This window comes from Pseudonaja textilis, chromosome 16 (assembly GCF_049901715.1).
Source record: "Pseudonaja textilis isolate UNSWEBS1 chromosome 16, rPseTex1.2, whole genome shotgun sequence".
Lineage (NCBI taxonomy): Eukaryota > Metazoa > Chordata > Lepidosauria > Squamata > Elapidae > Pseudonaja > Pseudonaja textilis.
Window position 1 is genome coordinate 8229968 of NC_142005.1, and position 16316 is coordinate 8246283.

At 51.8% G+C, this 16316-nt stretch overlaps 1 protein-coding gene across 2 annotated transcripts in view; it reads right to left on the minus strand.

The window, feature by feature from the left end:
* EFNA3 (ephrin A3) overlaps positions 1-13595 on the minus strand; it is a 36627-nt gene extending 23032 nt beyond the window's left edge. For both annotated transcript variants that reach the window (XM_026716415.2, XM_026716414.2), the window contains exon 1: positions 13083-13595. In XM_026716415.2, the coding sequence (XP_026572200.1) occupies positions 13083-13264 (182 nt within the window). In that variant the 5' untranslated portion in view covers positions 13265-13595. The remainder of the gene's footprint in view (positions 1-13082) is intronic.
* Between the last annotated feature and the right edge of the window lie 2721 nt (positions 13596-16316).

Below are 16316 nucleotides of genomic sequence, written 5' to 3' on the forward strand. Positions count from 1 at the left end.
TGCCCCAGTTCCCCCCGAGGGGGTTATCAGAGGCACATGCCTACAACCCATTAAAAACTACCCATAGTCAGTCTTTGCCCTGGAGATAGGTTGTCTGAATGGCACAACATTGGGAGAAAATAGGGACAGGAGGGCAGAGGAAAAGAAATATTCAAAAGCACCTGGGATCAACCATTTCTGAGGTCAAAAGACAGAGTTTAAAACAGTCAACAAGAGTGGAAACCTGAAACTTTTGGCACAAGAGTCAAAGCAAAACAGAAACTTGGCTTCGAAATTTGTTTTTCTTTCTTTCTTTCATATTTCTGATCACTTTTGGCTAAGCACCCAGGACAGACCACGATTTCCCCAAAGTGGGTTAAAAAGAAACAAAACAAAAAAACCCATGCGCTGGGTTGGGGATAATGGGAGCTGTAACCCAAGCCAGGCAAAGCACATCTGGCCTGGCTCGCCTGCGCATGGAAGAAGGGGAAGGAGAAGGGGGAAAAGGAAGAAGAGGAGGAAGTAGATGGATGAAGACAGGAAGGGAAGGATGGAAGGGAGGGAGGGAGGGAAGGAGGTGGAAGGAAAGAAAGGAGGAGGAAAGGAAAAGAAAGAAATGGAAAAAGGAAAGGAAGGCGGTAAAGGAAGGAAAGGGGAAAGGAAAGGAAGTTTAAAAAGTGGAAAAAAGGGAAGGAGAGGGAAAGGAAAGGGAAAGAAAGGAAAAAGGAGGAGGAGAGGAAGGAAAGGAGAAAAGAAATGAAGTGAAAAAAGACGAAAGGAGGGAAGGAAAGGAAGGAAAAGAGAAAGGAAAAAGGAGGAGGAAAGGAAGGAAAGGAGAAAAGAAATGAAGTGAAAAAAGACAAAAGGAGGGAAGGAAAGGAAGGGAAAGAGAAAGGAAAAAGGAGGAGGAAAGGAAGGAAAGGAGAAAAGAAATGAAGTGAAAAAAAGCGAAAGGAGGGAAGGGAAAGGAAGGGAAAGAGAAAGGAAAAAGGAGGAGGATGGGAAGGGAAGGAAATGAGAAAGGAGAAAGGAAGTGAAAAAGAGGAAAGAAGGGAAGGGGAGGAAAAGGAAAAAGAAGGATGGAAAGGGAAGGGAATGAAAGGAGAAAGGAAAGGAAGTGAGAAAAGAGGAAAGAAGGAAAGGGAAAGAGAAAGGAGAAAGGAGGAGGATGGGAAGGGAAAGAAAGGAGAAAGGAAGTGAAAAAAGGAAAGAAGGGAAGGATGGGAAAGGAAGGAAACGAAAGGAAACGAAAGATGGATAGAAGGAAAAAAGATAGAAGAGAGAAAGGATAAATGAAAGGGGAAAAGAAAGTTGTGTAAGTAAGAGAGGGAGAGAAGGAAGGACGGAAAAGATAGAACAAACGAAAGGGCTTCTTTGAACCCTATCCAGAAGGGGAAGCCAGACCTGTTGAACTTCTGCCTTCCAGGGCCCGTCGTTCTGACCTTCCTCTTGGACCAGTCTGGCTCTCAAACCTTGGGGGCTGCTCCAATGGGCTTTTCAGATGCAGTGACCCGGAGGGGGTGGGGTGGGCAGGTGGAGGCAGCAGGGCCCCCCCTTGGTCCACCTGCGAAGGCGTTTAGGCCAAGACCCAACAGGTAAAAGCAACTGTTCAGCCACCTGGGGATGCTGTGGGACTCGGGTCCCTGAGGAAGGGAAGGGAAGAGCCTGGGTCCAGCCCCCCCGCTCCCCCATTGGTGCTGGCAAGAGGCTTTGGAGCAAACCACGGGAAGGTGGGGGGGCAACAGGCCAACAAGCCAGGATACAGGGGAAAAAAAAGAGAGAGAGAGAGAGAGAGAGAGAGAGAAAGAGAGAGAAAGAGAAAACAACATTTGCAAAGAAGGGTCCCTAAGGGGAAGCTCCCCTGCTGCTGGATTCAGATAACCAGCTGGTACATCGGGGTGAAAGGATGGATTCAGACAACCAGGCTGAATCCTGGTTCAAACACACACCCTGGACAGGTCAAACCAACCCACCTTGCCCCACAGTCTGGAGAAACCGGTGCCTAAAAGTGTCCTCTGCACCTCTCTAACGGTCTGGTTTGGTTCTGCAACCCAACAGGACAGACGCAGACTCCAGGGAGTAGCTAAGGACCGCAGGAAGAACAATGGCTACCAACTCTCGCCTTCCGTGGAGGATCTGTATCCTGCACCCTGAGTCCAAAAGAGGGCTGGGAAAATATCTACAGGCCCCTCACATCCCATAAACGGTTACAACGCCTACCCTCAAAACGATGCTTATAGGGCACTGCACACCAGAACGACGAGATATAAGGACCGTTTTTTCCCCCAAACGCCATCCCTCTGCTAAACAAATATTTCCTTCAGCGCGGTCCAACTATTTACCAAGTCTGCACTACTATTACTGTTAATCTACTCATTGCTCCTTATCGCTCATCCCCTCCCACTTGTGACGGGAGGACTGTGACTCGTTCGCTTGTACCCTTACGATCTTTCTTGACCGTTCCCTAGTATGATTTGATTGCTTATTGTGCCCTTTGACTGTCATTAAGCGTTGCACTTGATGATTCTTGACTGTTGATAAAGGTCTCTTTTCTTTTATGTACACTGAGAGCATTTGCACCAAAGACAAATTCCTTTTGTGTCCAATCACACTTGGCCAATAAAGAATTCTATTCTATTCTATTCTATTCTATTCTATTCTATTCTATTCTATTCTATTCTATTCTATTCTATTCTACTCTACTCTACTCTACTCTACTCTACTCTATTCTATATATTTTCTATTCTGTTCTCTATTCTATCCTATTTTCTCTTCTCTTCTATTTTCTATTCTATTCTATTCTATTCTATTCTACTCTATTCTATATATTTTCTATTCTGTTCTCTATTCTATCCTATTTTCTCTTCTCTTCTCTTCTCTTCTCTTCTCTTCTCTTCTCTTCTATATTCTATCCTATTTTCTATTCTATCCTATATTCTATCCTATTTTCTATTCTGTCCTATTTTCTATTCTATCCTATTTTCTATTCTATTCTATTCTATATTCTATCCTATTTTCTATCCTATCCTATCCTATCCTATCCTATCCTATCCTATCCTATCCTATCCTATCCTATCCTATCCTATCCTATTTTCTATTCTAAACCTAGTTAATTCCTTGTAACTTCTCAGCAAGAGGAGAGGTTTCCTTTTATGGCTTGCGCTCCATCAGTCCCGAGGTTGGTAAGTTCTGGACTTACGACAGTTCATTTAGTGACCGTTCAAAAGTTACGACGGCGCTGGAAAAAAAGGGGGAACTTAGGACCGCGTTCCACTCTTACAACTGTGGCAGCCTCCCTGTGGTCACGCGGGCAAAATTTGGAGGCTTGGCAAACTGACACGTAGTTACTCTGGTTTCGCAGCATCTTGTGTGTGTGTGTGTGTGTGTGTGTGTGTGTGTGTGTGTGTGTGTGTCTCGTGATCCCCTTTTACGACCGTCCGATGAGCCGAGCCCATGGGGCAAAGCCGGATTCGCTTAAGGACGATTTGACTAACTTAGCAACGGCAGGGATTTGCTCAACCACCGTGGCAAGAGAAGTCGTAAAATGGAGGCAAAGCTCACTTAAATGCCTCGCTTAGTGACAGGAAAGACCATGATTAGCAGAAATGGTGGTGGTGGTGGGGGGAAGATGAGGTTGGGGGAAAGAAGGGGAAAATAAGTGGGCGGGGCCGCACGAAGCAAGGGGTGGGGCTAGACTGTTGGGAGGGGCTATCCCTCCTTTTAGAACATCTTTGGGGATGGAAAATGCCCCCCAAAATAGGTGTGTGTGTGTGGAGGGGGGGAAGGGGCGATTTTGGAAGTGTAAATTGGAGGATGCAGCCAAAGGAGGCTTAAAGTTTTAGCCTCCCAAATTCTCCATCTATCTCGAGAATATATTTAATGCCGGAGCCAGGAAATATTACCTGGTCTCAGCAGCCGCAGAAGAATCCGGCAAATCTGATTTATAAACCAATTCCAGATATTGAATTGAAGGCAGGAGCGCGGCTGAAAAGGGGATACCAAAAACGCTGCTGTCTTAAAGCTGAGGTCCTGCCCAGTCACACCGTTCCCAAGAGAGAGGGGGAAAGACAGAAAGAGAGAGAGAGAAAGACAGAGAAACGGAGAAAGAAAAAGAGAGAGAGAGAAAGAGAAAGACGGAGAGAGACAGAAAGAGAACGACAGAGAAAGAGAACAACAAAGAAAGAGAATGACAGAGAAAGAGAGACAGAGGGGGGAAGAGGGAGAGAGAGAAAAAGACAGAAAGAGAGAGAGAAAGACAGAGAAACGGAGAAAGAAAAAGAGAGAGAGAGAAAGAGAAAGACAGAGAGAAAGAGGGAGAGGGACAGAAAGAGAATGACAAAGAAAGAGAATGACAGAGAAAGAGAGACAGAGGGGGAAAAGAAGGAGAGAGAGAAAAAGACAGAAAGAGAGAGAAAGAAAGAGAAAGAGAGGGGAAAAGAGAGAAAGAGAGAGGACAGGGAGAAAGAGAAAGGGAAAAAGAGGAAGAACGAAAAGAGAAGGCAGACAAAAAGAGAGAGGAAAAGAGAGGAAGAAACAAAAAGAAACAGGAGAAAGAGAGGGAGAGAAAAAGAAAAAAGAGACAAAGAGAGGAAGAAACAAAGACAGAGAGAAACAGAGAGAGAGAGAAGGACAGAGAAAGAAAGAAAGAAAAAGAGAGACAGACAGAGAGAGAGAGAAGGAGGGAGGGAGGGGACAAGATTTGGTGAGGGGCAGCGAGGTTAATAGGATTTTGCTTAATTTTAAAGGCGATTAAGTTAATAAGAAAAAGACCCTCCCCACCAGGGAGTGGGTGTGTGATGCACACATACACCTTCTCTGCAGATATTGAATTTGGGGAAGGGGGTGTGGGTCCTTTGTCCTCAAAAGAGCAGCCAAAATATCTTTATTTATCTGGACCGGTTTTAGATGCTATTCAACCTCTCCAGATTCTCCTTGATGCATGCAGATATTTATACGCACATAAACATACACACAAAATTAAGTGTGTGCGTGTGTGTGTGTGCGTGCCTGTGTGAGCTTTAATTCGCCATCCACACGTGCCGTTTCCCCCCCCTCCCGCGAGCAAATAAAAGTCAGCGTCGCCATATAATACCTCTCTAATAATAGCGAACGAAGAGAATGAAAATCACCGTTCCAATTGCCTTTTTTTCGATTTGCCATTTTTCCCTCCCCACAACCCCCCTTGCCCGAAAGCAGGCCCTGTGTTTTATTTTTATTTTATCATATTTATTTGTGTTTTTTTTTTTTGCATTATGGCTCTCTTTTTTTTTTTTTCTTTCTTTCCTGCTTTGCAGATTTCCTCGAGAAATTGGTTTTCGGAAAGAGGAGAGAGGAGAGAGGAGGAGGAGAAGAAGGTGGCGCGGGGCGGTGTGGGGAATAAATAAAATCAAAATAAAAAACTGTTTGTTTTCTTAATGTTTCCTAAAAGGTTTTCGTGCCCAACTCTGGAGTAGATCGACTCCTGATGTGGAAAGTGGGATTGTAATGTGGTTTTTTTTTTTTGCAACTTGCAGAAAAGGCAGATTTTTGGGGGAAGGGGAGGGAAAACAGATATTATTTGATAATAGCTTGTCATGTCAAGGAAGAAGAAAAACAGGAAGAAAAAAAAATTCCCTTTTTATCACGTGCCTCTTTTTTTGAACGTCAGGATCGCCTCATCGGTTGAATCATTCTGGAAATAACAGCTCGTCCTAAGGAAGGGTGTGTTGAAAAAAGGAAGAAAATGGAAATAATTTGGCACCGCCAGCCTGTTTGCGATGCAGGAGGACACGATGCCCCCCAAAGGCCGTGCATGCTCCTCTGTCCATGCTCAGGGGACATTTTCCTTCCAGTGTTCGAGGCTCCGCTCGGCAACGTAAACCGATAACATGAGATTTTATTTTATTTATTTTGTTTGCAAAAACCTGTTTGGCAAGGATGACACCGCGTCAGGCACGGTGGTGACCCAGTGTGGGTTGCCACTTCCGAGAGAGGTGGCATCTCGGTTTGCGATCAGCTGGAGGTTGTAACGAGAGTCAGGTTGTCCTGGCTTGCAAAAAACAAACAAACTCCAAACTTTATTTTTTCCCCTTCCTCAAAAGCTTACTGTTGTTTGCTTAGCGACCGTTCGAAGGTACAACGGCGTTGGGGAAAAAAAGCGGATCCTGCATTTAAAACGGTTCCTCCCCCCCAATCTAGCAACCCTCAAAAGTATTTATTAGACACACACACACACACACACACACACACACACACACCAAAAATAACCCCACCTTTCCTGACAGCCAAGCCATTTCTGGAATCCCTACAATCCGTCCTTTGACTTACTGCCACACATTTAGTGGTTCGAAGTTACACTGCCCCTGAAAAAAAGCGACATACGACCGGTCCTCATTTTAACGACCATTGTAGCATTCCCCTCCCAGGGTCACCTGATCAGAATTCGGGCGTTTTTGTGGCCACCGATACCTATTTTAGAACAGTTGTAGCATTCTGGGTCATTTGCAAAAAGTATTCCCAGTCGTCTTTCCAACACGTCGACTCAAGAGGGGAATGTTTTAACGCCCGTGGGATTCGTTTAACGACTGCCGTGATCTGCTTAAGAATCGAGGGTGGGGGCGGGGGAAGGAAGAAACAGGGTGCGACTCGCTTAATGCCTGCCTTGCTTGGCGAAGAGATTCCGATCGCCGTTCCGGTCATTAAGTCGACAAAAGCGAAACGCCAGCGTTACCTTTTTGGTGGGTAGAACCGACGGGATGTTTAAAAGGGGAAGGGAGAGGGGGGGTTGATCCCTTGAGAAGATCCCCCCCCCCCAGGCTGCAGAAGATCCTAAGATCCCTTCTCTGCTTCCTAGATGCCTTTGGGTGGCTCCAGGATTCATCAACACCCAAGTCACATCTGCCCTTGTCCAGTGAAATACACACTGTCCTGCACGTTACGAGCACAAGGACCGGCTTATTAAAATCAGGAAGGTGGCAGGTCCCTGAGAATTTGAGGAGGGGGGGTGGTACCGAAGGCAGAACCCAGAGATCACCCCCCCTCCCATGCCAATTTAGGGGAGTGGGTTCAAATTTTTTCCAGGAAAACACAGTCTGGGAAGAAACAGGCGGTTACACTCGAGCCTCAGTCCTTTAAAAAAAAAGAGGTTTAATTTACGGCACCGGCGTGGGAAAAAGGCCAGATCTGGTTCGGATGGCAGATCTAATATGGGAAAAGATTCCGGGGGTGTGGAAAAGAAATGAAGGATCCAACAGGCTCCCACCCACCTCACCCCAAAAACGATGGGGACTTGACTACCTGTGTCCCAGGTGAGGCTGGGAAAAACGTGGCCGGTGGAAGGAACGCAAGCGAGGACCAGCCCAGTCTACGGAGGCATGTTGGTGCAGACCCAGGTGTGCGTGTGTGATGCCACATCCACCTTGCAGGATCCGGGGCACAAATTGGGAGAGCTGGGGTTCAAGGAAGCTACTCCAGGCCCCTGGGGAAAAGTCGGGGAGACCCCCCCCCCCAAAAAAAAGATGGAGGCTCGTAAAACGGCAGAGAAAGGCCTGGGAAGATCCGCAGCGCAACGGGGGCACCGTAGTGGTGGAGAACAAAGAGCGAAGGCTGGTCGGTGCCCAACAAAAGAGCGAAGGCTGTTTGTACAACCGTTTGCACGCCAAGTCCAGCGTGAATCGGTCATAAATCAGGAGCCAGAAGGAAGAGGAAGCTCTGGGAGAAGAGGAAGGGGGGAAAAATATATAGATATATAGATATATTTCGTGGAGATAAATGCAAAATATTCTGGCACTTGGCGCCCTGCAGCCAGGGGGAGTCTTAACGGTCAGCTGAATTATAGTCCGTTTCAGGATTTGGCCCAGAAGGACCCACTCCACCCTTAAAAACCGGCGTCCGGCGAGGCCCGCCGGGCTGCAGCGAAGCCAGCTTTGCCGCACTGCTCCACCATAAATATCCCCGACGCGCCGGCATCCCAGCTCTGCAGCAACCCGTGTTCCTCCAGCCGGCCGGGAAGGGACCCTCGCCGCCATCGGGATGCCGTTGGGCCCAAACTGTGGTGCCGATCCCCATCGGGAAAGAGGGACAAGGCCCGAGAGGAGAGAGGCGGCGCTGAGCAACCGGGGCTGCTTTGCAGGGGTGTCGTTGTCGCGTGCGCCCCCCCCTCCCCCAAAATGAAGGAAAGGGACCCCTGACTCTCCGGTGGGCCTTTAGCATCCACGGAGAGAGACGGTCCAGCACACCGTGCAGAGCTTCACCTGAACATCTCCTTAGCAACCGTCCCTCCGCAGGCCAAGTTAGGAAGGTTCGGCTGGCTGAGGCGGATGAAAGGAGGGAAGGGGGTGGGGGAGAGGGCAAAATATGGCCCCCAACCCCCCCTCTCTCTCTTTCTCTCCTCCGCCATTGTTCGGTGCCCGCCAAGGCCCAATTCACAGGCGCAATTTATGGGCTCTGGGCTTCCGCCTCAGGGGACATTCTCAGAGGCGACGGTGTTTCCCTGCCTGGACTTTGTGGAGGGGACGTGGACGAAGGGCGTGAGAGCCAGGCGAGGACAGACGGGCGTACGGACGTGGGGGGGGGTAGGCAGGAGAGAGAGAGAGAGATGGAGAGATGGAGAGAGAGAGAGAGAGAGACAGAGAGATGGATGGAGAGAGAGAGAGAGGTAGATAGATGGAGAGAGAGAGAGAGAGAGATGGAGAGAGATGGAGAGAGAGAGAGAGATGGAGAGAGAGAGAGAGAGAGAGAGGGAGAGAGAGAGAGAGAGGGAGAGAGAGAGAGAGATGGAGAGAGAGAGAGAGAGAGAGAGAGAGAGAGAGATGGAGAGAAAGAGAGAGAGAGAGAGAGAGAGAGAGACAGACATACCAGGCCAGATTCAGGGTAGCAACTTAGCACGGAGGGACAGCAATGGTGCCCACTTCATTGGCTGTTCCTGGCTCCTGGGCACGAGCTGGGAAGGAGTTGGCACCACACACACACACCCCTCCGGTGGGCAGGTGTGTGTCGGGAAGGACGCTGCCTACGAGGGTGCCCGGAGACTGGTGCCCACCGTTGGGCAGCTTGGAGCAGAGAAGGCAGGTTCTGAACCACCGTGCCACTTCCCTCCTTCACCTGGCATTGGGGGGTAGGGGCTTTTGGGGTGTGTTATTTTTCCCTTGGGGGCTCTGCGCTGAGCTTTAGAAATAACGTGCAGCCCCCACCCCGCCTCCAGTGTTCTCACCACCGGCCCGCCTCCCCGATCCGGTTCCCTGTGGCTTCCCTTGGCAGCCATGACAATCCCCAAATTATGGCTTCAACCGTTGATTCATTAAACATCTATAGAGCGAAGGGAAAGGTTGCCCGAGGAAGGAAGGAAGGAAGAGAAGGAAGGAAGGAAGGAAGGAAGGAAGGAAGGAAGGAAGGAAGGAAGGAAAGAAAGAAAGAAAGAAAGAAAGAAAGAAAGAAAGAAAGAAAGAAAGAAAGAAAGAAAGAAAGAAAAGGAAAGAAGGAAAGGAAAGAAGGAAACGAAGGAAGGAAGGAAAGAAAGAAAGAAAGGAAAGGAAATGAAAGGAAGGAAGGAAGGGAGGAAGGAAGGAAGGAAGGAAGGAAGGAAGGAAAGGAAGGAAGGAAGGAAGGAAGAAAAGAAAGAAAGAAAGAAAGAAAGGAAAGGAAAGAAGGAAAGGAAGGAAGGAAGGAAGGAAGGAAGGAAAGAAAGAAAGGAAAGGAAAGAAGGAAGGAGGGGAAGGAAGGAAGGAAGGAAGGAAGGAAGGAAGGGAAGGAAGGAAGGAAGGAAGGAAGGAAGGATGGATTCTATCCGTGTCCCTGTGAAGGGCACAAGGTGATTTGGTACCACTGGAGGGCAAGAGGAATGCGGCTGGCCGGCTTCTGAGATAGCTGGGGCTGCTGGACTACAACTCCCAGAGTTCCCAGCCAGGCTGAGAGTGAGAGGAAAGGCAGTCCCACAGTGGGGGAAGGTGGTGTCTGGCTCTACAAATGGGAATTAAGTCTGCAGCCCTGAGGGGGAGGGAGGGGGAGAAGCAAAGTGCCTTCCCACAGCAGAAGGCTGGCCTTGGAAGAAGGGAGGGAGGGAGAGAAGGAAGGAGAGAGGGAGGGAAAGAAGGAAGGAGGGAGGGAGGGAAAGAAGGAAGGAGGGAGGGAGGGAAAGAAGGAAGGAGGGAGGGAGGGAGAGAAAGAAGGAGGAGGAGGGAGGGAAAGAAGGAAGGAGAGAGGGAGGGAGAGAAGGAAGAAGGGAGGGAGGAAAGAAGGAAGGAGAGAGAGGAGAGAAGGAAGGAGGGAGGGAGGGAAAGAAGGAAGGAGAGAGGGAGGGAAAGAAGGAAGGAAGGAGGGAGAGAAGGAAGGAGGGAGGGAGGGAAAGAAGGAAGGAGGGAGGGAGAGAAGAGGAAGGAGAGAGGGAGGGAGAGAAGGAAGGAGGGAGGGAGGGAAAGAAGGAAGGAGAGAGGGAGGGAAAGAAGAAAGGAGGGAAGCCGGGAAAAAAGGAAGGGAGGAAAAGTGTGAGAGAGACAGGAGGGGAGGGAAGGAAGGAGAGAACGGGAGGGAGGAGGGAAGGCGAGAAAAAGAGAGGGAAAGGAAGGAGAGGCATCAAGAAAGAAGGAAAAGCGTGTGCAAGAAGGGAGGAAGGGAAGAATGGGAGGAAGGTGAGAAAAAAGGAGGGAGGGAGGGAAGAGGAAGAAAAAGTGGAGAGAGTGGGAAGGAAGGAAGGAAGAAACAAGGGAGGAAGAGAGAAGGACAGAGGGAGGAGAGAAGAAAGAAGGAAAGTATGAAAGAGAGAGGAAGCAAAATAAGGCAGGGTCTTATCCTGCCCCCGCCCCTCAAAGGAGCTGGGGTCTCAGCCTCCCAGCCAGCCTAGAGACAGTTCCCCCTCTCTGCTTGTAGCACCCCCCACCCCCAAGAAAAAAGCCCCCTTCCCTTCCTATGCAGGCAGACCCACCTTCCTCTAGCGAGCCCAGGAAGACCCCACCAGAAACAGGGGGAGGGGTGTGTTTTTTTTGGGGGGAGGGGTATGTTTTTTTTGGGGGGAGGGGGTTTGGTCTGCCTGTGTGGAAGTTAAACTCCCCCCCCCTGCGTTTCCCGCCACTTTGCCAGGAAAGCGAGACAAACTAAGGGGCTCGGCCACAGAGGCGATCTCGCTTGGCAAGGCGCCTGTGCCAAGGGCAGCTATAGGTAGGGGAAGGGGGGGGTCAGCTAGCAGGGGAGAGAAACCTGCAAAGGGGGGGGGAGAAGCAATTCCTGACCCTTGAACCCGGTCCCCCCCCCCCACTCCACATTGCACCAGGCACCCAACCCCGTTTCTCCCCCAGAGGCTGGTGAAGACACAACCTCGCCCAATTCTCGCCCCCTGGGGAATGCCCGGCCGGTTGCCTGGGCACGTGCCACACACGGGGGGGGGGGGTGTGCCCTGGAGGAGGTGGCAGCGAGGCCGGGAGCTCCCGGCTCTTTTCCCCGCCCGCCCGTGGGTGCCAGGCAGCTGGGTGCGCCCGGGTCAGGTCCAGCCTGCTAGCCACCACCCGCCCGCCCACCGGGGCCTGAAGGAAAGGAAAGGAAAGGAAAGGAAAGGAAAGGAAAGGAAGGAAGGAAGGAAGGAAAGGAAAGGAAAGGAAAGGAAAGAAGGAAGGAAGGAAAAGAAGGAAAGGAAAGGAAAGAAGGAAGGAAAGGAAAGGAAGGAAAGGAAAGGAAAGAAGGAAGAAAGAAAAGGAAGGAAGGAAGGAAAGAAAGGAAAAGAAGGAAGAAAAGAAGGAAAGGGAAGGGAAGGAAGGAAGGAAGGAAGAGAAAGAAGGAAAGAAGGAAATAATAATAATAATCCGGGGAAAATAGGTCACAACACGCGTGCACTCCGCCGCACAAAGCCCCCCACCGATCGCCGCCCGGAGACCCCGCCCGTCGCGCCCGGGTAAGGGGGTTGCCTCCCTCCCCTCCCCCGCCGGCGCTTGGAGGGCATCGCTGGGCTCCGGGGAAGAGGGGGGGACCCCCTCCAAGCCACGGACGCGGGTTTCTGCCGCCCTCCCCAACTATTCCTCCCTGGCAGAGCAAAGGGCGCGCGTTCACACGACCAGCTTCCTCCCCCCCGCCACTCCGCCCCACGAACCCACCACCAGCCGTGGGGGGGGGGTCTTTCCCGGCTTTTCCCGGTCCGCGCGGAATAGCTGGCCGGGCGAGAGAAGCGGCGCCCTGACTGGGGAAGGAAGGAAGGAAGGAAGGAAGGAAGGAAGGAAGGAAGGAAGGACAGGAAAGGAAGGACAGGAAAGGAAGGAAAGAAGGACAGGCAAGATAGGAAGGTAGGTAGGTAGGTAGGTAGGAAGGAAGGAAGGAAGGAAGGAAGGAAGGAAGGAAGGAAGGAAGGAAGGAAGGAAGGAAGGAAGGAAGTGGAGGGAGAGAGAAAGGTTGTAATTGGGTAGGGAGATTATATAAGGAGGAAAGAAAGAGGGAAGGAAGGAAAGGAGGAAAGAAGTGGAGGGGGAAGGAAGGAAGATTGGAAGGGGAGAAGGAAGGAAGGAAAGAGGGAAGAAAAGAAGGCAGGTTTTGGAGGAGGGAAGGAAGGAAAATTATATCGGGAGAAAGGAAAGAGGGAACGAAGGAAGGGAGATAGGGAGAAGGAAAGAAGGAAGAAAGGAAGGGAGGGAGGGAGGTTGTAGGAGGGAAGGAAAGAAAATCATAGGGAGGAAGGAAAGAGGGAAGGAAGGAAGAAAGCGGAAGGGGAAGGAAAAAACAGTTGAAGGAAAGAAGGAGGACGGATGGATTTTGGCAAAGCGACCCCCTCCCCAGTCCCCACCGCAACCCCCCCCCCCACTCCCCCATCTTCAGTTCTAGTAGAGGCCACCATGCCTTGACTTTGCCGGGGAGGGGGGAGAGAGAGAGGGACCAAGGGAGGGCGGGGGAGGGGAGGGGCGGGGCGGGGGTCCCCGTCCAGACAGCCGCCAGACGGGGGAGGACTGTCAAGAGCTCGAGCGAGGCAGGCGAGGCGGGATCTCTCGAGAGGAGACGCGGGTGGGGAGGTGGGTTGCGGGGAGAAAGGGTGGGAGGGGAAAGCTTGATGCAGACCCCCCCTCCCCTTATTTTTGAAGCCTCCCCTCCCTCCTCTTCCTCTTCCATCCCTATTATCCTGCCCCCCCAAAATAAAACCACCTCGGGGTACTCACTGCGGGTTGGAGCTGTTCCAATGCACCGCGTGTCGGTTGCCGGAGCTGCCGCGGCACAGGAGAAGCACCAGCAACTGCAGGAGGAGCAGCAACGGCGGCGGAGACGACGAGGAGGAGGAGGAGGAGGAGGAGGAAGAAGAGGAGAACGGCGGGCAGAGGCGAGGCAGCGAAAGCCGGGCCATCCCGCCGGGCTGGCGTCCCGGGCCCCAGCCACCGCGCCAAGGGAAGGAGCCCCGGGCCCGGTGCGTAAAAACGAAACGGGAGCTACCCAAAACCTTGCGCTCCGCTCGACCCGCTGCTGCTGCTGCTGGTGCCGCTGGTGCTGCTGAAGCTTCCTCCACAGCGCCGCCCCGGCTCCTCCTCGCGCGCCCCCGGGACCGGGACCGCCTCCCCCCTTCTCCCCCCGCCTCGTGATGCCCAAGCGCGCCCCCGCGGGTTCCCACGGGCTCCCCACGCTCCGCTTTCTCGCCAAAGCCCAGCCTCTTTGCGCGCCCGGGCTCTCTTCTCCGGCTCAGCCAGGAGGAGGGGGGAAGGGGGCGGGGACAGAGCAGGGGTGTTGGGGGAGGAGTCTGGTTGGGCCTAGAGGCCACGCCCCCTTTGGGGGAACCTTCCTCTACTACCCCCCCAATTTCCCTACCTAGCGGGGAAGGGAATTAAAAAAAAAAAAGCTAAACCTTTCCAGATGTGGAATGCTTTTTTTCCAACGGGGTTCGCTTTGTGATATAGCCTAGTGCTCCATTTAATGGCCACAAGGGAGCCCCACTGTTTCTGGGGTGGAGGGAGGCAGGTGTGGAGTTTGCACACACACACACACACACACACACACACACACACACACACACACACTTCTCCATGCAACCTTTCTCACCCGCAGTCCTTAAGGGAATCACTGCCACTGTTCGGTCTTTAAGGTGCGCCTGCATTGCCCCCCTGTGTGCTTGGCTTGTCCCAAGGTCATAGATCCCAGAATAAAAGAGTTGGAAGGGGACCCGGGGAGGCCATCTAGTCCAACCCGCTTCCTCCAGCAGGAGAGTCTATGCCGAGTATGAGCCTCTACCTAGGACTGAGGTGGCGAAAGGGGACCGCGTCACCCCCCACCCCCCCCAGGACTCTGCAACCGTCATAAATGCGAGTCGGGGGGCCTGTGAATTTGGATCAAGTGTGAAAAAAAAAAACGCGGTCCTGAGTCCCTTTTTTCGATGGGGCTGTTGTAACTCTGAACGGTCGCTAAACAAACTCTTGTCCTGGAACGGAAGAGGGGCAGCTCTCTCAACCATACTCTCTTGTAACCCTCTTCGCTTCGTTTCTGGGAATAACCCGAAGGAAGGGAGCGGCCTTTTGAGCATGGACAGAGAGCCATGCTTATTCCCTATTTAAAAAAAAAAATCCAGAGGGGAGGAAGAGCCAGAGCAACTGGCTGGAAAGGCAAGAGGGCCTCTGAGCCCGTGCAGATGGCCTGCTTCCCACAGCGGGCCCGCCAGCCCTCCGGAGGAAAGCCAGGAGGCAAGGCGAGAGATCCCTGGAAGAGGATCGAAGGAGGCGAGCGAGCGCCAGGGCCCGGCCACCCAGCCTGTCCGCCTGGCGCCCAGAAACGCTGAGCTAGGAAACTGGGCGACAGACGCCTGCCTTGTGCCCACCCAGCGGGGAGACTCCCACCGGGCAGGAGCTTGCCGTGCCCGGACACGCCGAGCAGCAGAGGCCAAATTGGACGCGCGGCGCGTCAGGAATGCAGCCAGAAGCCCCAGGCCTAGGTGGGACCTGTGTCCTGCGCTGGAGAAGTCTTGGCTGCACCCTCCCGGCCTCCCTCCGTGGGGTGCGTGGAGCAGGCCTGCTCTTTCCCCTAACGGCCTTCTTTCTTTCTTTCTTTCTTTCTTTCTTTCTTTCTTTCTTTCTTTCTTTCCTTTCTTCTTCTTCTTCTTCTCCTTCTTCCTCTTCCTATTATTCTCCTCCTCCCTCCTCCCTCCTTCCTTCTTCTTTCCTTTCTTCTTCTTTCCTTTCTCCTCCTCCTCCTCCTCCTCCTCCTCCTCCTCCTCCTCCTCTTCTTCTTTTCTACCTCTCCTTCCTCTTCTTCTTCCTCTTCTCCTCCTTCCTCTTCCTTCTCCTCCTCTTCTTCCTCTTCTTCTTCTTCCTCTTCTCCTCTTCTTCCTCTTCTTCTTCTTCCTCTTCTTCTTCCTCTTCTTCTTCCTCTTCTCCTCCTTCCTCTTCCTCTTCTCCTTCTCTTCTTCCTCTCCTCCTCCTCCTCCTCCTCCTCCTCCTCCTCCTCCTCCTCCTCCTCCTCTTCTTCTTCTTCTTCTTCTTCTTCTTCTTCTTCTTCTTCTTCTTCTTTCTATCCTTCCTCTTTTCCTCCTTCCTCTTCTCTTCTCCTCCTCCCTCTTCTTCCTCTTCTTCTTCTTCTTCCACTTCTTCTTCCTCTCCTCCTCCTTCCTCTTCCTCCTCTCTCCTCCTCCTCCTCCCCCCTCTTCTTCTCCTCCTCCTCCTCCTTCCTCTTCCACTTCTCCTCCTCCTCCTCCTCCACCACCACCACACGTTTTTAGTTTATTTCCGAGTACAAAAGAAGAAACAAACTTAACAGCCAGCAGACACAATGCATAAAAATAAAATAAACACGTGTATCCGATAAACCCCTGGACTCTTTTTCCCCCATGAATGAACGCTCAGCACCCCTCACACACCCAAATTGGGGTGTGGAGAATGGACCCCTTTCCCCCAAAAAAACTTTCCCCCGTCTCCCCCCCATAGCCAATGGACCCCTCGCCCGATGAAATCGTGCCCCTTTGCTATCCGGGCAGCCGCTTGTTCCGCCCTCCCAAAACTCGTCCAGGGTCTACATGGTTTTTTTTTTCCAAATTGCACCTTTTTGCAAACCAGGACAGGTAGCCTCCCAGAAAATTTTTTTTCCTGGGCAACGCGGAACCCACGTTGGGATGTGTTGTTACAAGAGTGCAGCCTGCATCGACCTGGCTTGTGTAAACACACGCCAGGGGGGTTGTTGGTTGGACTTATAAAAGCCTGTTTTTGACAGGCCTGTTTCCAAGCTTAGAAAATCCTCTATTTTGCTCCCTTTCCTGGCCCTACGAGAAGAACAAACACCGTTTTTTTATCCTTCTGTAAATGACAACGGAACGGATTGCGCCAAGCTGGGGTTTTAACCTGGGTGCCCCCCCGTAACAAGCCGAGTTCAAGCCAATGTCCTGGCTCGATTCTTGGAGAGACAAGGCCCTGATGCGAGAGCCG